The sequence below is a fragment of the Heterostelium album genome (assembly GCF_000004825.1).
Source record: "Heterostelium album PN500 unplaced genomic scaffold PPL_contig9, whole genome shotgun sequence".
Taxonomy (NCBI): domain Eukaryota; phylum Evosea; class Eumycetozoa; order Acytosteliales; family Acytosteliaceae; genus Heterostelium; species Heterostelium album.
The window spans coordinates 579,586-602,834 of record NW_008805086.1 but is presented as its reverse complement, the minus strand read 5'-3'; the positions used below and the strand labels follow the sequence as shown (position 1 = coordinate 602,834).

Genomic DNA, 23,249 nt, shown 5'->3' with positions numbered 1-23,249 from the left:
TATATTTAGAAATACAAAGTAAACACGCAAGTTCATTTGAAAAAAACAAGAATGAAAGGTATATTTAGCTATTAATAGCTATTTAGTTAGTTATTATTTATTAACAAAAATTAAATAAATTAGAGAATTGGTTTATCAGTATTGTTAAGAATCACTTTAGAGGAGGTTCATTTCAAAGATCAGAGAATACTATTGAAAGAGAGAAGATATTGATTTTCAATATCCCTTTCAATAGATGGATTCTTTTTCCCTGTGCATTCTTAATTCATTTATGTATTGGTAGTTTACAGGGATGGTCTATCCTGAACAAGCCAATAGATAAACACATCTATGGAGATCCAACAAAAGGAAGAGCTCCAATAACAAACTATATTGCAAGTAAGATAAATTAACTTATTTCTAAAAATTGAAATTTCTGCAAAATTAATAATAACAATATTATAGTGACTTTTGATTGTTTAACTTTACTTATCGTTAGTCCATGGCTGGAGAGAAATGATATCAAAATAGGTTTACTAATAGGAGGCTTTTTCTATGGTTTAGCTCAATTTTGTACTGCAGTTGGATTATATACAAAACAAATTGTTGTTGTCTATCTTGGATACGGAGTTTTTGGTGGTATTGGTCATGCTATTCTATTTTTAATACCAATATGTGCCCTTCAAAAATGGTTCCCCGATCACAGAGGTCTCGCATCTGGATTATCGGTTTGTGGAACGACCTCTGGAACTATTATTTTCTCCTTAACCACTCTTCCTTTATTTGATAGAATTGGTATTGTAAATTCTTTTCTTACTTTTGGCTCGCTATATATTGGCATTTCTTTTGGTTTGTCATGGATATTCAGACTACCTCCACCCGAATATAAAGCAAGTCTATCATTAGGAATAGAAATGAATCAGTTACCAATCGATAATTCCCAACAAAAAGAGGTAGCTGAACCAACTCCCAACAGAATGACATTATATGAAAGCTTGTTAAGTTCAAGTTTTTTCTTCATTTTGATAACTTTTGTTTTAAATGGACTGACAGGTAATACTATCAATTCTAGATTAACTAATTTGATACAAGACATTTTCAATCAAACCTCGAAAGTGGGATCTATATTTCTATCAATATGTGCTACCTGCAATGTTTTCGGTAGAGTTATCTATGGAGTTACTTCTGGAAAAATTGGAGGGAAATCGACATTCATTATAATTCAGAGTTTTACAATTTCAACCCTGATTGGCATGGTCGCTGCTATTCAGTATAATAATTTACCAGTATTTTGTACTATAAGTTTCTTGTATGCCGTTAATTTTGGTGGATCACAAGGAATAGTTGCTGGATATCTTACAGAAAAATTTGGAATAGAAAACTTAAATACTTTATTGGCTATTGTTAGCGCAGCGTGGAGCATTTCCGGTGTTTTATGTGGATTCATATTTACTGCGGTATATGATTCACTTAAAAAATCCCATCCTTTCAATGATCCAATTCTCTATAGCTATAATATCTATTGGCTTTTTTCATTAGCTTTTGTAGGTTGGATATTGTGTTTCTTTACGCCAGATACTAGAGATAGAAATTATCCAGCTGCTCCAAATCAAATCTTTCAGACAAGACTATTTGGGAGAGTTTTTCGTTTAATAAAGAGAAGAGGAAACCCTTTTGAATTACTTTCAAAAACAAAAGAAAAAGAGGAATGGTACAACTTTTTATTAAAAAATAATAAATAAATCTGAATCTCACTATTACAAATGATTATGGAATTAAATCTTGGTTGGGTTCATTTTATTGTTTTTTTACGTAGAAAAACAAAATTCATTTGTTTAAACAATCTAAATATAATTTTAAATATTAATTAAATTTTTGTTCTTCTTGAAATATGAAAAATGTATTTATTTAGTATAAGTTTAGAATATTAATTATATTAAATCATTTAGTACCTTACTAGGTAAGTTTATAAAAAAAAAAGAATGAAGTATGGATATAAATTTAAATGGGATAAAAAACAATTTTGTTAATTTGTTACCAAGAGATCAAAAATTGGTTGAAAAAAATTACTCATTATTATAGAGATCAACCATATCAAAGATCAGAAAAACAAATAGAAAATGATAAGTTTTTGATTTTCAATATACCTTTTAATAGATGGATTCTCTTTCCTTGTGCATTCTTGGTACAAAGTTCTTTGGGTTCAATTAATAGTTGGTCTGTTTTCAATAAACCTATTGATTCCTATATCTATGGTGACCAAAACAAAGGAAGAGTACCAAATGTATATTCAATACAACGTAAAGTATAATTTGTTTATTGTACTACTTTTTAACCATTAATAATTCTTTTTATTTTATTTTTTTAGAGGGGATGGATGCTATTTTCTTTCTTTTAGCTGGTCCTTTTTTAGAGAGAAACGGACCAACTAAAGGTATAATAGTTGGTGGAATCTGTTTAGCTATTGGTCATTACTTGGCCGCTATTGCTGTGAATACAAAGCAGATACTCATTTTATACTTTGGTTATAGTTTTTTTTCTGCTGTTGGCAATGCTATTATATATTTATCACCTATTTCCACACTTATAAAGTGGTTCCCAGACAATAGAGGTCTGGCATCAGGAGTTGCTGTTTGCAGCGTGAGTGCAGGTAACATTTTAATTGCACAAGCCGTTCTACCAATGGTCCATGCTTTTGGACTTATATATACATTCATTGTCCTCGGTAGTGTCTTTAGAGGTGTTCTGCTGGCTCTATCATTGGTATATAGACTTCCTCCGCCTTGTGACAAAGAAAAAGCACCTGAAGTGATCGATTCGATCGATATTAAGAGTAGTGGATCTGAACTTAAGACTGTTAAAAGTGAAACTTTGCAAAATGAAGAAATAGTACTAAAAGAACCGAATCCATCGAATGTATCCTTTTTCCAAGCATTGTTTAGCAATGAGTTTAGAATGATTCTAATTATCTTCGTTGCCAATGAAATGTCAGAACATATCTTTAATTCTCATCTTTCTAATATGGTGCAAGACATCTATGGAAAAAATCCGAAAACAGCAACGATGGTTGTTACTATCAACGCTGCATTCAATCTTTTTGGAAGATGCTTTATTGGCTTTCTCTCTGAAAGGATAGGAAGAAAAAGAACATTCAATTTACTGCTGTCACTCTCTCTAGTGTGCTTTTTAACTATGACTCATTTTATTAATAATGGAAACTACAATGGTTTTATTGCCTTTACATGGATATACTCAATTTCTTACGGTGGCGGTTTTGGTACATTGCCAGCTTTCCTAAGTGAAATCTTTCGAAACAAAAACATTGCTCCTACACATGGAGTCTGTATGGCAACATGGAATCTATCTGGACTCATAGGTGGTTTTGTGTTTACAGGTATCTACGATTCACTTAGAGACAAAGGTCATTCAATTAGTGATCCAATCCTCTACAATACCAATTTATATTGGTTATCAGCAATTGTTGCGTTTGGATTGGTTGTATCATTTTTAATTCCGGTGACAGTCAGAGATAGAAAGTATCCGGCGGTACCCAAACAAATTTTAAAAAAAAGATTGTTTGGTAGAATCATACGAGTTATCAAGAGAAAAAGAAATCCAATTGAAATCGTCAGCAAAGAAAAAGAAAATGAGGAATGGAATAACTATTTCATTCAACATAATGAAACTTTAAACGTATCAATTGTAACACCAACAATAATAGAATCTCAATGAGTAGTATCAAAAATTAGGTGACTAATTATTAATTAATAAAATCTGTCGGATATTAATGTTTGTTCATTCTTAGTTTAGATTGGTGAAAAAAATCCAATTAATATTAAATACAACTTTCTTTATGAATCTATTAATTATAACTATTCAATCACTAATCAAAATATTTATTTTTAGAAAGCAAAGTAGAAATCAACAATTTATTGGATAAAAAAAATTGTACACTCACTGTTTTTTAATTGTATTATTAAGAATAATTGACAAAACCAACACTGTAAAAAATAGAGTGGGGTTGCTAAACATTTTCAATTGGTTAATAATATTATTGTTTTACTTTGTAATTTCTGCATTCTCAAATCAATCCATCGATTTTAATATAGATAATCTTTATTGATAACATAGTATAAATTATATTAAAAAATTTAAAGAAAATTAAAAAAATAAGAAAAAAAAATATTTAAAAATGGATATAAATATAAATACAATTAAATTCTTATATTTATAAAATACAAACTCCCTTTTTCAAAGAATAAAATTTATATTAAAAATAATATCTTTTTAAAAAATAAATTTTAGATTTAATATGAAAAGTAAGATCAAATTTAAAGAAAAAGGGCGGGTAAATGTCTGAAAAAAATTAATTGTTTTTTTTTTTATTTTTATAGATTCATGGCTTTTCAAGTTAGTGAAATATCATTATAGAGATAAATCATCTCCGAAATCAGAGAAACAAATAGAAGATGAAAAGTATTTAATCTTCAATATACCTTTTAACAGATGGATTCTGTTTGCAAGTGCATTCTTTCTTCAGTTTTGCTTGGGATTTAGTTCGATTTGGTCGATTTTCAATAAACCAATAGACAAACATATTTTTGATGATCCAACCAAAGGAAGAGCACCTATTGCCTATTATTTAGAGAGTAAGCTATTTTTTAATCAACTTGTTTAAAAATGAAATGGTTTTCGTGTAATTAATAATTTTCCTATAGCGTGCATAAATAGTTTAACATATCTATATGTTGGACCATGGTTGGAAAGAAATGGACCAAGAAAAGGTATTTTGGTGGGTGGAATACTATTTAGTCTTGGACAATTCGTTATGGCACTTGGTGCACATACCAAACAGATTTCAATCATCTATATTGGATACGGTTTGTTCTGTGGCATAGGACATGCATTCTTGTATCTCGCACCGGTCTCGGCATTACAAAAGTGGTTTCCTGACCACAAAGGTTTGGCCTCTGGTTTTGCCGTGTGTGGAGTTAGTGCTGGAGTTATTTCATTCTCACAAGTAACACTACCGTTACTCAACAAAGTCGGACTAATCAATACATTCATAGTATATGGTAGTTTCTTCTTTTTTGTATTCATGATTCAAGCATTCCTATTTCGATTGCCACCGCCTGGCTACCAGCCAGAAAAGAAATCGACATCAACAACAGCAGCAGCAGCAGCAGCCGATGATACAAACACGCCCACTGGTAACGAGAAAGAAGAGGTACTAAAGAAGAGTAGCGAAACAGATATATCTGATCTTTTGAAAAAGGAGGAGAAGCAATTGGAATTTACCAAGTCAATAGCTGAGTCAGAGGTGACGGTGTTGGCAGATCCCGATTTGAGTAAAATGTCCATCAAGAAAGCTCTTCATACCAAGGAATTCAGGTTGATACTGTTTATGTTTTTCGCAAATGGATTTGGTGGACTTATCATTGGATCGCGTATATCCAATCTGGTACAAGATATCTTTGGAAAGACTGCTGGCGATGCCGCCACTGTCATAACAATCAATGGTGTTTTCAATCTTGTAGGCCGTGTCATTTCTGGTCCAGTATCGGAGCGCATTGGTCGTCTACAGACATTCATTGTTATCATGGCAGCGTCGACATTGATTTTCTCGGCGTTTGCCGTTGTCATTGTCGAAAGAGTTTTCATTGCATTCGTTATACTCGTGTGGGTTTTCAACGTGTTTTTCGGTGGATTCTTTGGAACGATTCCGGCATTCCTGTCCGACCAATTTGGAAACAAGAACATCAGTCCGTGTCACGCGATTATCCTCACGGTTTGGAATTTATCCGGTGTTTTCGGTGGATTCCTGTTCACCGGTATCTACGATTCACTGAAAAACAATGGTCACTCTGTAAGTGATCCGATATTGTACACCACCAATCTTTACTGGGCGGTTGCCACTCTGTTTGTTGGCTTGTTAGTATCGTTCATCATACCGATCACCGTCCGCGATCGATTGTATCCAGCGGTGCCACACCAAATTCTACAGACACGTCTGTTTGGTAGAATATTCCGAATTGTCAAGAGAAAAGCCAACCCATTCGAAATAGTATCGAAAGAGCAGGAAAACGATGAATGGAATAACTTTTTGCTTGAATATCATCAATCACGAGTAGAAAATGCTACTCCAAACAAAAATTAACCTTACCTTTTAATTTTTTATACCTTATTTTTCAATATTTCTTTTTTATAAAGAATAAAATATCCAAACTCGACTTTTAAAAGTAAAAAAAACAATTATTAACTTTGAGTATGGTTTAAGTTAATAAAATAAGTTAACCGAAAATTTCTGAACAAAAAAGAAAATAAATAAAAAACTTGTTGTTTTTTTAGCTACATGTTGTTTATAAGTATTGATTCTATTTATATACAGTTTTTATGAATAAATAGTATACAACAAACAAAAATCAAAACGCTTTCAACAATCATTACATTTTTTTAAGAAACTTTTCTATCAAGTTTAGCAAATATCGTTGAACTATACTATAGTATACTTGAAGAAACTTTATTTTCTTTACATTTACAAGATATCTAAAAATAATAAACTCTTCATTTTTTTTTTATATTAATACTATATATAAATTTAATATTAAATCATATATAACTTTTATATTTGTTATATTTATTTATTTTGTTATTTAAAAATATAAAAAAAAAGTCTTAATTTATAAAATTTATTTATTTATATTATATTATATTATATGAAATCATCTTAATATTAAACATTTATTATTTATTTTTTTTAATTATTTCTTTTCAAGTTTTTTTTTATTTTTTGTTTTTTTTTTTTTTTTTTTGTTGTTCAATTTATTATTATTTATATATATTATATTATATTAATATACAGAGTGTTATTTATCGACCGATGATATAGAACGATGAATTCTAATCAATCAACAACAAATAGCCACAGTCAACAACAATCGAATATACAATCTTCATCGCAGCAATCGACGATTGCGACAACAACAACATCGTCATCATCCTCTTTGACAATTGAAAAAAACAGTAGTAGTAATAACAATAGCAATGGAACAGGTACAGCAGCAGCAACAGCAGCAGCAACAACAACAAATACAAGTTCACTCGTAGATTTCAAAAACAATACGAATGCACATTGGTACTTTACCAAAGAACAGATACAGAAGCACTATGGTGATGATGTTAAATCAGAGATCACATCGCGACAAGCTAGCTGTGCATTCATTCAAGATCTAGGAATAAAATTAAAATTGTATGTGAATGTTTACTCTATCGTTTTATTCTATATATATTAGTTAGTAGTTAATTAACTTTTTTTTTTTTTAATTTTATTAATAATAAATTATTAGATCACAACTTATCATTGCAACAGCAACAACATATTTTCATAGATTCTTTATACGACATCAACTGAAAGATCATGATAGATTTGTAGGTTTTATGTTAATGAATATATTTATATCTATAAACCGAACATTATTTATTAATATTAATAAAATATGTTTTTTTTATTTTTATTGTTGTTGTTGTTGTTGTTGTTCATCTTAAAGGTTATCGCTACAACATGTTTATTTTTAGCAGGTAAAGTCGAAGAGAAACCAAGAAAGCTAATTGATGTATCATATTATTCTTATAAAGCTCGTTATAAGAATTCAGAACTTGCACAAAATTCTCCTGTACAGTATTACAAACATATATTTATACACTCTATTATTAGTTTTACTTACAAGATCTATCTATCTATCTATTTTCAAACTAAAAGGAGGTGGGAGAACTCGCCACTAAAATAGTACAAAACGAACACTTATTGTTGACCACAATCGCATTCGAGCTGACGGTCGAACATCCCTATAAATATCTACTTGAATATATGAAAATGATTCAAGGTAATTATAACTAAACTAGCCTAGCTATAATATTATATTTAACGACAAAGCAACGACCTCTAATAATATTGTTGTTGTTATCGCGATGTTTTGTAGGAAGTAAAAATCTATGTCAAGTCGCATGGAATTTTGTAAATGATAGTTTGAGAACCAACCTTTGCCTACGTTATCCACCGGATTACATTTCGTATGCATCGGTATTCCTTGCATCTAAATTTTTAAGCTATCCTCTCACAGGTTCAGAGGGTAAGAAACAATGGTGGGAGAACTACAACATCAAACTAGAGGTTCTCGAAGATATTAGCAACCAGATTTTAGATCTCTACGAATCAACTTCAAATATTTTGATAAAAGATCAAAACAACGTTAATAATACAAATCAACAACAAAATAATAATAATAACAACGGTAATAGCGGTAACAACAATAATAATAATAATAATAATAACAATGGAAACTCGAGTATATCACCTAAAAAACAGCAGCAGCAACAACAACAACAACCAACACCATCTAAACAACAACAACAAAATTCACATGAATTAAATTCAAATAGTAATACTAATAATAATGAACAAGAACAAAATAATAATCATCATCAACAACAACAACACAATTCACAAGAGAAAATAGCATCTCCATCTTCTTCTTCGAAAACATCATCGACATCAACATCATCATCTTCAAAATCAAATAATAGCAACTCTGTTTCATCGACTGCAACAACAAACAAAGTCGAACATCAAAGTCCTACACCAAATTCTTATCAATCGCCAACAGTTGGCAGACACCAATCATTGTCACCAGGTCCGAGCAACCAATATTCACCATCACCATCATCATCGTCCACCAATAAACGATATTCACCGTACAACAACAACAACAACAATAGCAGTAGCAACAACAATAAATCAAACTACAGTCGATCACGATCACCTTCACCAACAAGAGCGCAATCACCTTCGTCAAAACACGGAAGATCTTCCTATGACCGAAGAGATAGAGACAGAGATAGCAGAGACAGTAGAGACCATAGAGATAGTCGAGACAATAGAGACAGAGACAGTAGAGAAAGCAGAGACACTAGAGACTACAGAGATAGCAGAGACACTAGAGACAGAAGAGACGACAACAGAGACAGGGATAGAGATAGAAGATAATAACAAATTATCATAATAATAATCCAACTCAATAATCAATCTAATCCAATCTATCTATCATTATAACTATTGTATTTCATTCCTTTCTTTTACATTCTCAATAAAAAACAACAACAACAATAAAAACACCCTTATAAAAAAACAAACAACAATAACATCAACAACAAGTAAAAATGACAATAACAACTACAATATTCAACAAATAAATCATTAGTGATGATAAAATACCCACTCACTTTATTTCATTTTACATTTTTTTTTTTAAATAATGTAAGGAGTGTAGTATTGGATCATCAACTAACATACCAATTAAAAAAAAAGAAGATAAAAACAACCACAAAAAAAAAAAGAAAAAAAAAAACCAAGTAAACAACAATTATTTTAAACAAATAAAGTAAGATTATTTGTATAGTTTTAAATTCTCTCACTCAATTGATTTTTTTACTGTTTATGATAATGTTACTGTGAGATCGTCTTTGACCTAAACACCAACAATATATATTGATAATGTACTTCTTTACAATGTTATTTTGATATTTTTGTGATTTCCATTTTATTCAACAACAACAATCCACATTAAACAATCACAACTGGTTTATCGCGACTAACTAAACTTGAATATGGATGATAATATTTTAGATATATTTGTTGGAAATGAAGAAATAAGTGGTACTATATTAGAAAAATTTAAAGTAATTACAAGAAAAAGAAATAAAAAAAAATAAATACTAAAACAAAAAGAAATTTATATAATTAATACATTTTGTTTTAAACAAATAAAAAAAAAGGATCAACCTGATAATATGGTTAGAGTAGCATTGGTGACACTTGTAAATTCCTATACAAAGATGTTAACAATTCGTTTGAATAGAGACGTTGCATATTCGATATACTCTGGCTATAAAGATGGTTTCCCTCATTCTGGTGGTATCAATTATAGTTCAGTGTCATTCCCAATTGATCCTACGAAACCAAATGTACTCTTTTCATTCTGGAAGGCAAAGGATCTAGGTTTGCTCGAACGTATCACCGATAGAAATTATCCAACCAGTCAAGTTAGAGGCAATACCATAGTCATATCTTGGCCAAACAAAAACAATCAACAACGATTCATATCCAAACAAAATCGATGTACTCCTGATTCCTTAGGTTTGAACAGCCCTTTCTAACACTTAGTTTGACATTCAAATTTACAAATGTAAATAAATAAATAAATATTAAAACAATTTTTTTGGAATTGGCTGTGTTTGATTCCAAATCCAAAAATTTTATATTTATCGTAGTTTTAAAGATTAGCAACCAGCTAAAATCCACTCTATTCAAGAAATCGATAGAAATTCAGCCAATCATTGATTTTCTCATATAAATTTCCCATATTACAATAACCATTTTTTGAACACCAATTTTTGATTGAAGATCTTTGAGAAATTGATTGAATCTTTCATAACATTGATAAATATGTCTGTCTCTGTATTCTTTGATCTCTCGGGTTTGTTGTAGCTTGCTCCGAACTCCGATGCAGATTGGAAAACTCATTTTCCCCATTGAAAAATAGAGTCCAAACTCTTTTTAAAGAATAAAAGAACCTTGTTTGATTTTAATGAAAATTAGATAAAAAAAAAAAAGCATTTTTTAGTAGATACATATAGGCAAGGTTTGATATTTTTTTTTATTTTTATTAACCGCCATCGCGATATCTTGAAAAATGTTTTTGAATAACAGCCACAACAACTATCATTGAAAAAAATTAACACACATCCCCTGATTCCCAAAAAAGTCAAAAATTAATCAAATTTTGCTAAGAAAAATATTTTTTTTGATTATGAGGGATTCAAGCATCTGGTTTTAAAAATTCGAATAAATGTTAATAATTTATTGGCAATAAATTTTATACCAAGCTTATTTAAAGTTGGGTCTTTTGCCTTTGCTAATTCAATTCATCATATAATAATACAATACATATATAAATATTTAAGTTTTTATTCTTTCCACTTATTACTTATTTTCTATATTAGATCTTTAAACTATATTAAAAAACAATGGCATACGAACAAGAAGCCTTGGAGAATATGTTATATAAACAGGTCGCTGACATCTGTAAAACATTAGGTATCAAAGTAAAGAGTACCAAAGCATATTTGATCAAAGAGATCATGGCGCATCAAGGAGATGCCACCTCACCGGATACCACTGCCAAGAAAGTAGCTGCTCCGGCTCCAAAGAAGAATCAAGCGAACCCCAAAAGAAAAGCTTATGAACCAGATTCAGACGAAGAAAAAGAAGAGGAAGAAGAAAAGAAGGAAGAGGAAAAAGATGGTGCTGATCTTCCAGAGAAAGCAGAGGAAGAAGAGGAACCAGTTCAACCAACAAAGAGAACAAGAACTGCCACTGGTAAAGCAATTCCAGTTGCCGCTCCAAAAAAACCAGTAGCAAAGAAAGAAGAATCTGAATCCGAAGTAGAAGAAGAAGAAGAAGAAGAAGAAGAACCAACTACCACAACAACAACAACATCAAATGTTTCAAAAGTAACAAAAGCCATTGCCAAATCAACTCAACCACTTGGAAAATGGACCATTCACAAAGATGAAGCTTACTTTTTCCTTGAACAACATATCTCACGTTCCAAGATTGCCGCTTTCGATATGGATGACACAATGGTAGAACCAAAGTCCGGTGCCAAGTTTGCCAAGTCTCGTACCGATTGGCAATGGTGGAATCCAGTCGTACCAACCATGATGAAACAGCTTCACGACGATGGATATCAGGTGATCGTTATTACCAATCAAGGTGGTATCGGTGTCAAGGGTAAATTCGACAAGACCAAGTTCAGTCAGGTCTCCGGTAAGATCGAAGATCTCTGCCAGGAGATCGGTATCCCTTGTATTGCCATCATGGCGTGCGACGTCAACGGTGCCTGGCGTAAGCCAAACTCACTGATGTGGAACTTCCTCCAGGACCAATGTACCACCGGAGTGCAATTCGATCTCGCCAATTCCTTCTACGTCGGTGATGCCGCCGGTCGTCCAGACGGTTGGAAGCCAGGCAAAAAGAAGGATTTCGCCGCCTCTGACAAGGGTTTCGCCATGGCATCGAATATCGACTTCAAAACACCCGAAGAGTTCTTCCTCAAAGAGGCACCGACCACCGCCATCAACTCGAAATTCGTCGTGCCCAAAGCAACCACTTCTGGTCCAGAGCTGCAAGGCGACGACCAAACCGTCGTCTCGAAAACTCAGGAGTTGGTAATCATGGTCGGTTGGCCGGCAAGCGGTAAGAGCACCTTCACCAAGAAGCACTTTATTGCCGCTGGCTACGCGTGGGCCAATCAAGACACTCTCAAGGTGAAAGCTAAAGTTCAGAAGTTCGCAGAGGAACAGCTCTCCCAAGGCAAATCGGTGGTGATCGACAACACCAATCCAACCAAGGCAGCACGTAAGGAGTACATCAACATCGCCAAGCGACACGGTGTTCAAGTGCGTTGCTTCCACATGCAGACCGACCGTGAAACCTCCTACCACAACAACTATCATCGTGAGAGAACCCTCGATGTCAAGCACGTTCCAACCATGGTATATCACATGTACAACAAGAATTTCGAGGCACCAGAACTCAGCGAAGGTTTTAAGGAAATCAAAAAAGTAAACTTTGTTCTCGCATTGGATCCAAAGCATGAGTCATCCTACAAGATTCCAGTACCAAAGTAATACTTAAATGTTAACAGAGCAAAAAACAAAACAAATAAATGTATTATTAGTTTTTAAAATATTCAAAGTTTATTATTATTGAATAAACAAGTCTGATTATAATGAATGATGATTAATTAGTGATGAATGTACAGCTAATTCACTGTAATATTCATGTATTTTTAAAATTCAATTGACTTTATTATCATCGATAAATACACATCAAAGGCATATGGATTAAAACTTCAATTTCTGGATAAATAGCGTTGACAGGATACCTATATGGACAGTTATCTTCTTCTCCCAAGCGGCTGTATCTTCTTTAATGTAGCACAGCCATTTCAGGAACTTAAAGATCCTCTTCAATCGATCGCTTAGCCTATTCTTTTTCACCAGTGTTTATTATTAAACAACCAAAGATTTGGTATTGTATAAACTTAATCTAAATTTTTTATTAAAAAAAAAATTACTTTTATAAGAAATTTAAATTTAAAAAAAAATTACGAACAAAAAATAAAGTTGACTGATTTTAGACTTATTTTTATATATTGTTTAGTATTATATATATATAATTATTGTCAATTGATTTTATTATAATAGTAGTATCTCACTTTTTATATTAAACAAAAACAGAGATTTAATAAACAAATAATGAGTACAAATGATGATAATTCATCAACTTCGAAAATAATACAACCACAGCAACAGCAACAGCAACAGGCAGAAACTACCAAAGTTGAAAGAGTATGTTTATTTTTAATTATCACCTAATTGTTTCATCATGGTTATTTTACTAATGAATCTATCATTTTAGAATATATTTAAAGAGGATATTGTTACATTTATAAATCCTACTCATCAGTCTCAAGAATTTGGTGTTGTTGCTAAACTATCTTGGGAAGATAATGATAATTTAGATGATGATGACGAAGAGGATGATGGTAAAGATGATAAAGATAGTGAAGATGAAGAGTTAGATGATGAAGATGACGACGACGACGAAGAAGATGGCGACGATTGTGAAAATGAAGATAGTTTAAACAGTGAGGATAGTGATTCATTCGTTGATATGGACGAAACAATCAATACCTATAAATTCAAGAATCAAGTCAGTGGTGTTCTCATTCAGAAACCGGATGGATCGTTGCTCGAGTTGGACTTTAGCGAGTTGACGATGGTCGATCGAACACTGTACATCGGTGACAACGTTCAGAGGAATCAGAGTGATAGCGCACAACTCGGAAAGGTTCTCTCAATGAAAAAGACCTATCACGTAATACCCTTTGAATTCCTGAATACTCTGATCGACACAACCCGAACCTTTGACGAGACTTGGTTCGTTACCACCGATCATGTAAGACCACCAACCGAGTATCAATACGGTGTATTAGTAATGGATCAAGAATCAAAAGTTATAGGTAGTATTACAGAGGTAAATTAATCATATTCCATTATTCATTAAATATCATATCCATCATCATTATTCAGCATCCTGTTATTAACATATATATATTTTATTCATAAATAATAATAATTAAAGGATAGAGTTGAATTAAAGATAAAATCATTGGATGATCCAAATTTAGTTGGAAATTTCTTAATGAGTAAAATGATTAAAGTGGAAGGTCTATACGATGAATCGGTTTGCAAAGGTAAAATAGTTAATAGTGTCAGAGGAAAAGGTTTGATTATGGATGTTAAATCTGTCAATGTCGATGTCAATTGGTATTTCTATATCGTATGTTAAATCAATTTGAATTTCATTCTACTGGATATAATATTTGTCTAACATTATCATTTAAATTAATAGGATTTAGATGCAGATGAACCAAATCCAAAACAAAAGACACAAGATGTCATTTTAATTAAAGATGATTATGATTATTCTATTATGGGTGAATCAGTTTTATATAGAGGTATGTACTATTGGCTATAACAATATTACCAACAAATATTAACTTGAACTGCGTTAAATTAAATTAATATGTATATTTTAGATAAAGAAGGTGTTGAACAGGGTGGAATGGTTTGGTATACAGAGACAAAATATAAGATATTGTGGCAAGATGGTTTGGTTACTTTGGAGGCATCGTTGGATTTGACATGCGTGGATAATCTATCGACTGATTACTTCCCGGGTGATGTGGTAGAGCCTGCCGAGAAGGAGAAGAAAACAAAGTGGGGTGTCATCAAACAGTATAACCCTGAGAAGCGTACTTGCTCAGTTTATTGGAAGTCAAAGAGCGATAGTGAGTTGCCGGTGGAATTGGAGGAGGATGTATCGGTCTATTTGATAGAGTATATTGAAGATGATAATATCGATGAATCCGACTTTGTACTGAGAAAAGACAGTGCTAGCATTAATCCATTGGCCGACGTAGTTGGACAGGTCATCGGTAAATCCAATGAGACTTGTCAGGTCGTTGTCAGATGGAACAATGGATGCGAGGAGACTCTATATCCACAGGATTTGGCTGTCGTCGAGCAAGACGATGAAGAGGTGGATGACGACGACGATCAAGATAGCGACACAATGGATGCATACGATCCTGCTGACTACGAAGATGACATCAACGACGAAGCCAACATCAGTAAAGTTGCAAGAAGAATGATGGATCACGAGGATGAACTGGTCAAAGCGCATCAAACAACCGGTAACAGTTTCCTTCAAAATGTTTTAAACTATATTAAAAAGTATAAAGATGATATTGGAAGATTAGCTGGATTATCAATCAACGATAATAACAACAACAATAGTAATAGTATAGATAATAGTAATAGTAATAATAGTAATAATAATAATAATGTTAAAGTTAATGATAAAGAGGTATTGGAAGAATCAAGTAAAGTGGAAGAAGAAGTAGAAGTTGATGACAACAATGAAGAAAGAGGTGAATTTGAATTGTTGACATCAATAGATAATCATGCTTTTTTCAACGAGAAAGTTTCAATGACTTCTAAATTTTTAAGTGCAATCAACAAGGAAATCAAATTGTTGCAAACTTCATTGCCAAAAGGTATCTACGTTAAGGGCTACAGTGAGAGAATGAATCTGTTGCAAGCACTGATAGTCGGTCCAGGCGATACCGTCTACGAGAACGGTGTTTTCATTTTCGATATCTATTTGCCCAATCAATACCCATTCGTTCCACCCAAGGTATTCTATCACAGCGTTACATTCAAACTGCATCCCAATCTCTATGTCAATGGCAATGTTTGTCTGAGTCTGCTCGGTACGTGGCACGGCAACAAAAACGAAGTTTGGCAGCCCGGTTTGTCGAATCTCTTGCAAGTGTTAATCAGTATCCAAGGTCTGATTCTCGGTTGTAAAGAACCGTACTTCCTCGAAGCGGGATACGAAGCACAGATTGGCACGAAAATAGGAATCAGAAATACATCGCTCTACAACGAAGAGGCATACCTACTCACATTGGAGGCATTGCTATTCTATCACTCCAACAAACCACACGTATTTGCAGATATCATCACCAAACACATCAACGAAAACAAACAGACCATATTGAATAGAATAGATACTTTCTTTAACACAACACAGACACCAATAACTACTTCATCAACAGATCCAGTAGCAAGCAATAATACCAACAACAATGAAAATAATAATAATAACAATAGTAATCATAATATTTTGGGTATAACATTGCCACCCTCTGAAGGTTTTGTATTACCCCTTTTAAAGTTAAAACAAAAACTATTATCAATTGAGAATAAATAATAATCGTTGGTAAAACACCCAGTTAAATTGTCCAAAATTCAGAATATCTTGCAAACTTTTTTTTTTTTTTGTAAATTCCATTTATTCCAATATATATATATATCTATATCTAGATAGTTATGAATAAAGAATTATTATTATCATTTTATAATAACAAAGTAATATGGAGAAAGATATTCTCTTTTATTAGATATATAAATTATTTGCATATTAACTCTATCCCATGGTCTACGTTAAAGAGAAGATATGAATCGCTAATTTCATATAAGTACTTTGATCAACTGGTTATTTTGATGGAGAGTGGCGATACTTTTATTACACTCAACAATTTACCAATACGTAAATTAGTTCATCATTTACCTTTGCTCAAAGTGGTACAAAACCAATATCGGTATGATAGTTGGCCCAGTGATGTATTGTCATTTGCAGTGCAAGAGCGTTGTAGCACAGAGACCATCAAGTTTCTGTTGGATAACAGAACTGACCAAGATATCATTCCTTCCATTTTTAATGCTATTAAGAATACAGATATAGCCACGATAGACTTAATTCTCAAAAGTGTGTCCAGCCAATTTTTGAATGAAAACCAATCAAAATTGACTATAAAGATTATAGCATCTAATGGTGACACTGAAATCGTCGACTATTTACAATCGAAATTTAAAACAATAGATTGGATTGGCAGTATCGAATATGCAGCATGTAGAAAGCAGTTTGATATAGTTAGATATCTAGTTGGTTTTATTCCAGACAACACTATTCTATCAGATAATACAGTGGCAGCAGTTGCAAAGTATGGTGACTTAGAAACGTTAGAATGGTTATTCACAAGGAATCAATCACAAACCAGTTGCTTTAAGGTGATTGATCTTGCATCAAAACACAATAGATTGGATAATGTAAAATGGCTTCATGAGAATCGAACTGAAGGATGTTCGAAAGCAGCTATGATCTATGCTTCAACCAATGGAAACATCCAATTAGTCAAGTGGTTACACGAGAATAGAACAGAAGGATGTGATCGATCAGCGATGAACAATGCTTCAGCAAATGGTCATTTAGAAACGGTAGAATGGTTATCTCGAAATAGAAGTGAAGGTTGTTCTGGTAGAGCATTGAATCAAGCATCTTTAAACGGTCATCTTTCAGTGGTTCAATTCTTATGTGCCAATTTTATCGATAGTATAAAAGATCAACTTCAAGTTGCACTGATCAATGCTGCAAGTTTTGGACATATCGATATTGTAAAGTATCTATTCTCCCATCCTTTAATTGTAATTGACTCAGCGATAAACAAAGTGTTCAACTATGACTACCCAGAGATCATTTATTACTTGTTTAGAGAAATGAAAGTATTCTACAAGATAGAGAGACCATCCCAGATTCTTGATGTCATTGTACTCGGTAGATTACACGCCTTCAAAACTATTCACCAACTTGGTCTATGTGATATCAATTCTCTTCACTTTAATTATGCAGCTAGCTACAAACAGTTCGAATTCATCAAGTATATTCACCAACATGTTAGTAACAAAGTTACGAATTATAAATCCATTATTCGGAATGCATTCTCCAATGTACACATCGACATGATCAGATATCTTATTAGGATTTGTCCAAACGACCTTGAAGAAATCATGAGTCTTTGTTTGAATGTGAATAGGATCGAGTTGATTGGTCTCTATGATGTCGTTGAACAGCTGCTGATCGAAAGCAAAACAACGTTTCGATTGGATATTAGACCAGTGGTCAGAAGTGGTGATATAGATATGCTCAAGTTGTTGATAAAGTATCAACATAAATATCAGCATGCAGATAGAATGTTAGGTTGTAGAGTGCGTAAGTTCCTACCCAGCACATTTCATTCAGATTCAATTAAGAACGCATTGGACATTGGTGATATAGAAATGGCAACCTATTTATATGAAGAACTCAAACTGGTCCATACCGGTCCCATTAAACATCCTTTCAAATGTCTTGAATCATATCATTTCATATATGATCGATTTCCAAATTTGTTAACAAAAGATATCATTTTTAAAGTTGCTTCTGGTGGACAATTGGATGTTCTTAAGTTCTTATTGGAAAGAATTCAGTTAACTGTTAGTCAAGATATAATTAATAGAGCATTTGATTTTGCTTTGCAATTTGGACAATTTCCCATGGTAAAATATCTTGGTTCACTTCAGAGCGAGAAGATCTGTTCCTCACTTTCATCCTCACTTGCCAATAGAAAGGGATACAGAACGGTATACAATTATGTTAAAGACAATAATTATAAAATTGGTTAGAACTAAAGTCAAATAAATAATCTAATTCATTTCATGATTTATTCAATATGCGTAAAAATATCCATTTGAATTTTTCAAACAATAGTACAATCTATATAAGTATTCGAATAAAAAATAGAATATCATTTTGTTTTATAAAGGTTTTATATTTATTTTATTTATTCAATAAAGTTTTACGTTGATGACTGATTTGTCTATCGTTTGATGAGTGGATGAATGATTGATTTGTTTGTTTAAAGATCTCTTTCAAAGTCATAATCTCTTGAGACATTGCAAAAACCTTGGTATCTCAAAGATACAACCAATCCACCATTGACATACTCGTAAATACAATCACAGTTGGTTTGAGTGCTCTTCCAAACGAAAGTGAGTGTGGCATTTGGTACTTTCTCAGCGAATGCTTCTTTGACCATTTCATCTTTGACACGATTGATGATATTGCCAGAGGTCTTCTCCAATGCATCTAAATACATTCCTGCGAATGATTTTTGGTGATCTGCATTGAATGATTGGAATAACTTTAGTGCAACTTCTGGTTCCATCAATGACCATGTTTGTCCGGTTGCTTTTGAGAGGTTGCTCAAGTAGTTGTCGAATCTTGGTTGAAGTCTGGTCATTTCGAGTGCGACTTCGAATGGATATCCACCAGCACCTGGGAGTGATTCAATGATCTTGAAGTGTGAGGAATTTGGTGAGTTCACTGGACATTTGAAGAGGATTGTCATGACTCCGCCATCGAATCTGAGACGATAGTATTCATATTTGTTGGTTTCATCAGTGTCGACTGTGATAATGACCTTCTTGGCAGAAACGGCATCCAAAAGTGCTTCTTTTCTAAAGGTTGGGTTCTCGCCATTCAAGAATTGTTTGAGAGCATCACGAAGTGCTTCCATCACTTGAGAGTATAAGAATGTTCCTGGTGCTTCTTTGGAGTAACATGAGAATGTCTTTCCTTCCAAATAGTTTGAGAAACCATCTAAATCGAATTGATATTCCCATTCTTGACCAACCAGGTCAGCAATTTCCTTTGAGTATTTGGCCAAAGCTGGTTCTTTCTCCTTCAAGTTCTTTCTTGCTACTAATGGGAATGGCATTGTTGTTTTATTTGTTTGATAATAGTTGTTGATATTTAATAAATAATAGATATTATTTGATTTGATTTGATTTGTTGTTTTTGAATGAAATAAGTTGATCAATCATTAACTATTTATAGTTTATAGGTTTATAACATATTTGAGCAATACAGTATTACATTCTTTAATCAAGGAATGATAAAAGAATAAAATAAAAATAGAGAATATTATTATTACATTATTTCTATCTATTTCTCAGATCTAACATAATAATAAAATAAAGGAATAATTAAATATTTGTAAAATGAATTGATCATCAAAAAAAAAAGAATTATCTTCAAAGAAAAAAAAAAAATTTGGTCTCATTTTTGGGCATTTATTTTATAAAAAATATTAGAAATTTAATTTAATTTATTTGAATATTAGAATTCTATTAACATATTTATTTAATATTGGAGAGCACGGATGAAAAGATTTGGAGAACGCATTCCACGATCGATGTATCCAAAGACAAATTCTTTACCAGTGGCAATACCTTGACCATAGGATGGAAGTGAGAAGAATCCATTGTGATATTCGATGTTCCAAACTGAACTTTGATCACGTGGATCCAAAGTGCAATCGGTTTGAATTGAGCGATGTATCTTCAATGTTCTTGGACCATAGTTGAAGACATGGACACGGTACAAAGTGAATGATTGACCATTCTCAACCCAACTACGTTCAATGGTTTGAACGATTGCAACATCATGACATTGATCCAACAAAACACAATGACTGACACCACCCTCACAGATACAAACTTGACCAGCACCACATTTGCTTGAATCACATGTTCCAACAATGAATGTTGAGTTTACTGCTGATAAACATGTCAAAGCGACAAATAACAATGAGAATAAAGCAATCTTCATTTTATATTATCTATTTATAAAACTATTTTACTATAAATATATTATTTTGAATGATTTAAAAGTAATGAAAGTCATTGTTTAAATAGATTCTTTAAATGCTTTGATTCTTCATTACAAACGAATATAGTGTTACTAAATTGTAACCTGTTGATTTGTGTCTAATAATAAAAAGATCATTGATATATAATAATGATAGATATTACATCATTTATAATCATATATTACAACGTTATATTTAATAAAATGATTAATATATATCTTTTTTTTGTTTATATATTTTTTTTTGTAAGCAATTTTAAAATGATTGGATACAGATAATATTTTATTATTACTTTTTTAAAATGTGGTTGTTCTAAATTTTATTTACTCATATTTAAAACAATTTAATAGTTTATTGTTGGTCAAAAAAGTAATAAATTCATACTTATTTGTAATAAACTTTAAAATATTACTAAAAATATTATTTATTAAAAATGTATAATACATTTTAAACTTTTTATTTGTAAAAGTGAATATAACTATTTACTAATCAATTTGTTTATTTTAACAGTAATTGTACAATTTTTTTTGATCTTTTAATATGTTTTGTTATGTTTTGTTGGCCTGTAGTGTTACATTATAAAGTAGGTTTAATTGTCTTATTTTAAGATGGTATCACATGATAAAACATTGTTTCTTCTTTGATTTCTGGTTCGGTTTTAAAGTTTTTCTTACTACTTCATCGAACAATTCTTTAACATTGGTATGTGTTCGTCCTGAACACTCTATATATAGAGATGCATTGATTTCTTTCATTTTATTGAGACCTTGATCATATGTTATTGGTTGCATATTCTTTGTTTTAAGAAGTGCGATCACTTCATCGTTATCACGTAAATCAACTTTAGTTCCAACTAAAATAATCGATACATTTTGTTTGGTTTCATTATTGTAAAGATGTTCATTAAGTTCTGGAATCCACTAAAAGTGAAATGTAATATAAATAAACTAAATGTAAGAAATGATATATTTATAAATACGATACCTTTGATGATATATTTTCAAAAGACGAAGGAGATATCACTGAAAAACATAATAAAAAGATATCGGTTTGAAAATAAGTAAGTCTTGTCAAGTTGTTTGTATCGGAATTCGATATATATGTATCCCATAGATTAATTGCATAAGGTTTACCATCTACATTTAAATTTGAAGTATAGTTATCAAATACCTAAAGAAATTAAATCAATACATATGAATGTAAACAACATGTTTAATATACATACTGTAATATGACAATCAGGCAATATTCCACCCGTTGTATAACTAACTAAAAGACAAGTCTTACCAACTTCAGAATCACCGACAACTACACATTTAGATGTTGGAACTCTCATTGTTTAAGCGTTTTCTATTGATAATATAGCGAATAAAAATGATCGTGATAACCAATTATAATCCTAGGAAACAAAATAAATTAAAATAAAAAATTAAAATTTCATTTGAAAACATGGAAGCTGCAGATTTATTAAAATGGTGATCATGAACAAATTAAATTATATTTATCAAGTTTATCTTTTTTAAAATTAATTTAAAGTTGTAATTAATTAACTTTAATTGTTAATCAATTAATTATCATAACAAATCGATCAAAATATATAAAAATAAAAAAACAATTTACAAATATTTTATCTATTATTAAAATAATAATCAATTAATATTTTATTTATATTTATTTAATATTGGAGAGCACGGATGAAGAGATTTGGAGAACGCATTCCACGATCGATGTATCCAAAGACAAATTCTTTACCAGTGGCAATACCTTGACCATAGGATGGAAGTGAGAAGAATCCATTGTGATATTCGATGTTCCAGACTGAACTTTGATCACGTGGATCCAAAGTGCAATCGGTTTGAATGGCGATGTTCTTCAATGTTCTTGGACCATAGTTGAAGACGTGGACACGGTACAAAGTGAATGATTGACCATTCTCAACCCAACTACGTTCAATGGTCTGGACGATTGCAACATCATGACATTGATCCAACAAGACACAATGACTGACACCACCTTCACAGATACAAACTTGACCAGCACCACATTTACTTGAATCACATGTTCCAACAATGAATGTTGAGTTTACTGCTGATAAACATGTCAAAGCGACAAATAGCAATGAGAATAAAGCAATCTTCATTTTATATTATCTATTTATAAAACTATTTTACTATAAATTTATTATTTTGAATGATTTAAAAGTAATGAAAATCATTGTTTAAATAGATTCTTTAAATGCTTTGGTTCTTCATTAAACGAATATAGTGTTACTAAATTGTAACCTGTTGATTTGTTTCTAATAATAAAAGACCATAATAATAATGTTAGATATTACATCATTTATAATCATATATTATAACATTATATTTAATAAAATGATTAATATATATCTTTTTTTTTTTTAAAAAAAAATCAATTTTTGAAAGCAATTTTAAAATGATTGGATACAGATTAAATTTTTTTTTTATTTCTTTTTAAAAATGTGGTTGT

At 31.6% G+C, this 23,249-nt stretch overlaps 11 protein-coding genes across 11 annotated transcripts; 7 read left to right on the top strand and 4 right to left on the bottom strand.

Annotated features, from left to right (window-relative positions):
- Positions 1–51: 51 nt before the first annotated feature.
- PPL_04404 (uncharacterized protein) lies at positions 52–1,721 on the top strand (the record flags this gene model as incomplete). Its single annotated transcript, XM_020575306.1, has 3 exons — positions 52–58; positions 124–378; positions 445–1,721. The coding sequence occupies 3 exons, from the start codon at positions 52–54 to the stop codon at positions 1,719–1,721; spliced, it is 1,539 nt and encodes a 512-aa protein (XP_020434826.1).
- A 240-nt stretch (positions 1,722–1,961) lies between these two features.
- Positions 1,962–3,897, top strand: PPL_04403 (OFA family MFS transporter; the record flags this gene model as incomplete). The annotated part of the gene is made up of 4 exons (XM_020575305.1): positions 1,962–1,966; positions 2,062–2,263; positions 2,350–3,681; positions 3,886–3,897. The coding sequence occupies 4 exons, from the start codon at positions 1,962–1,964 to the stop codon at positions 3,895–3,897; spliced, it is 1,551 nt and encodes a 516-aa protein (XP_020434825.1).
- Positions 3,898–4,291: 394 nt separating this feature from the next.
- On the top strand, positions 4,292–6,529 carry PPL_04402 (OFA family MFS transporter; the record flags this gene model as incomplete). Its single annotated transcript, XM_020575304.1, has 5 exons — positions 4,292–4,298; positions 4,374–4,628; positions 4,698–5,910; positions 6,190–6,218; positions 6,438–6,529. 5 exons carry the CDS (start codon positions 4,292–4,294, stop codon positions 6,527–6,529), a joined length of 1,596 nt encoding a protein of 531 aa, XP_020434824.1.
- Positions 6,530–6,872: 343 nt separating this feature from the next.
- cycK (cyclin) lies at positions 6,873–9,022 on the top strand (the record flags this gene model as incomplete). The annotated part of the gene is made up of 4 exons (XM_020575303.1): positions 6,873–7,157; positions 7,527–7,652; positions 7,739–7,862; positions 7,959–9,022. The coding sequence occupies 4 exons, from the start codon at positions 6,873–6,875 to the stop codon at positions 9,020–9,022; spliced, it is 1,599 nt and encodes a 532-aa protein (XP_020434823.1).
- Positions 9,023–9,642: 620 nt separating this feature from the next.
- PPL_04400 (uncharacterized protein) lies at positions 9,643–10,890 on the top strand (the record flags this gene model as incomplete). Its single annotated transcript, XM_020575302.1, has 4 exons — positions 9,643–9,714; positions 9,811–10,077; positions 10,439–10,511; positions 10,850–10,890. The coding sequence occupies 4 exons, from the start codon at positions 9,643–9,645 to the stop codon at positions 10,888–10,890; spliced, it is 453 nt and encodes a 150-aa protein (XP_020434822.1).
- A 171-nt stretch (positions 10,891–11,061) lies between these two features.
- Positions 11,062–13,058, top strand: PPL_04399 (uncharacterized protein; the record flags this gene model as incomplete). The annotated part of the gene is made up of 3 exons (XM_020575301.1): positions 11,062–11,827; positions 11,996–12,722; positions 13,037–13,058. 3 exons carry the CDS (start codon positions 11,062–11,064, stop codon positions 13,056–13,058), a joined length of 1,515 nt encoding a protein of 504 aa, XP_020434821.1.
- Positions 13,059–13,356: 298 nt separating this feature from the next.
- PPL_04398 (Putative ubiquitin-conjugating enzyme) lies at positions 13,357–18,732 on the top strand (the record flags this gene model as incomplete). Its single annotated transcript, XM_020575300.1, has 7 exons — positions 13,357–13,449; positions 13,520–14,137; positions 14,246–14,443; positions 14,516–14,621; positions 14,703–15,919; positions 16,262–16,387; positions 16,741–18,732. 7 exons carry the CDS (start codon positions 13,357–13,359, stop codon positions 18,730–18,732), a joined length of 4,350 nt encoding a protein of 1,449 aa, XP_020434820.1.
- Positions 18,733–18,965: 233 nt separating this feature from the next.
- On the bottom strand, positions 18,966–19,826 carry PPL_04397 (uncharacterized protein; the record flags this gene model as incomplete). Its single annotated transcript, XM_020575299.1, has 1 exon — positions 18,966–19,826. One exon carries the CDS (start codon positions 19,824–19,826, stop codon positions 18,966–18,968), a length of 861 nt encoding a protein of 286 aa, XP_020434819.1.
- A 425-nt stretch (positions 19,827–20,251) lies between these two features.
- Positions 20,252–20,719, bottom strand: PPL_04396 (carbohydrate-binding domain-containing protein; the record flags this gene model as incomplete). Its single annotated transcript, XM_020575298.1, has 1 exon — positions 20,252–20,719. The coding sequence occupies one exon, from the start codon at positions 20,717–20,719 to the stop codon at positions 20,252–20,254; it is 468 nt and encodes a 155-aa protein (XP_020434818.1).
- Positions 20,720–20,790: 71 nt separating this feature from the next.
- Positions 20,791–22,095, bottom strand: PPL_04395 (Rho family protein; the record flags this gene model as incomplete). The annotated part of the gene is made up of 4 exons (XM_020575297.1): positions 20,791–20,877; positions 21,434–21,679; positions 21,744–21,929; positions 21,985–22,095. 4 exons carry the CDS (start codon positions 22,093–22,095, stop codon positions 20,791–20,793), a joined length of 630 nt encoding a protein of 209 aa, XP_020434817.1.
- A 339-nt stretch (positions 22,096–22,434) lies between these two features.
- PPL_04394 (carbohydrate-binding domain-containing protein) lies at positions 22,435–22,899 on the bottom strand (the record flags this gene model as incomplete). Its single annotated transcript, XM_020575296.1, has 1 exon — positions 22,435–22,899. The coding sequence occupies one exon, from the start codon at positions 22,897–22,899 to the stop codon at positions 22,435–22,437; it is 465 nt and encodes a 154-aa protein (XP_020434816.1).
- Positions 22,900–23,249: the final 350 nt, after the last annotated feature.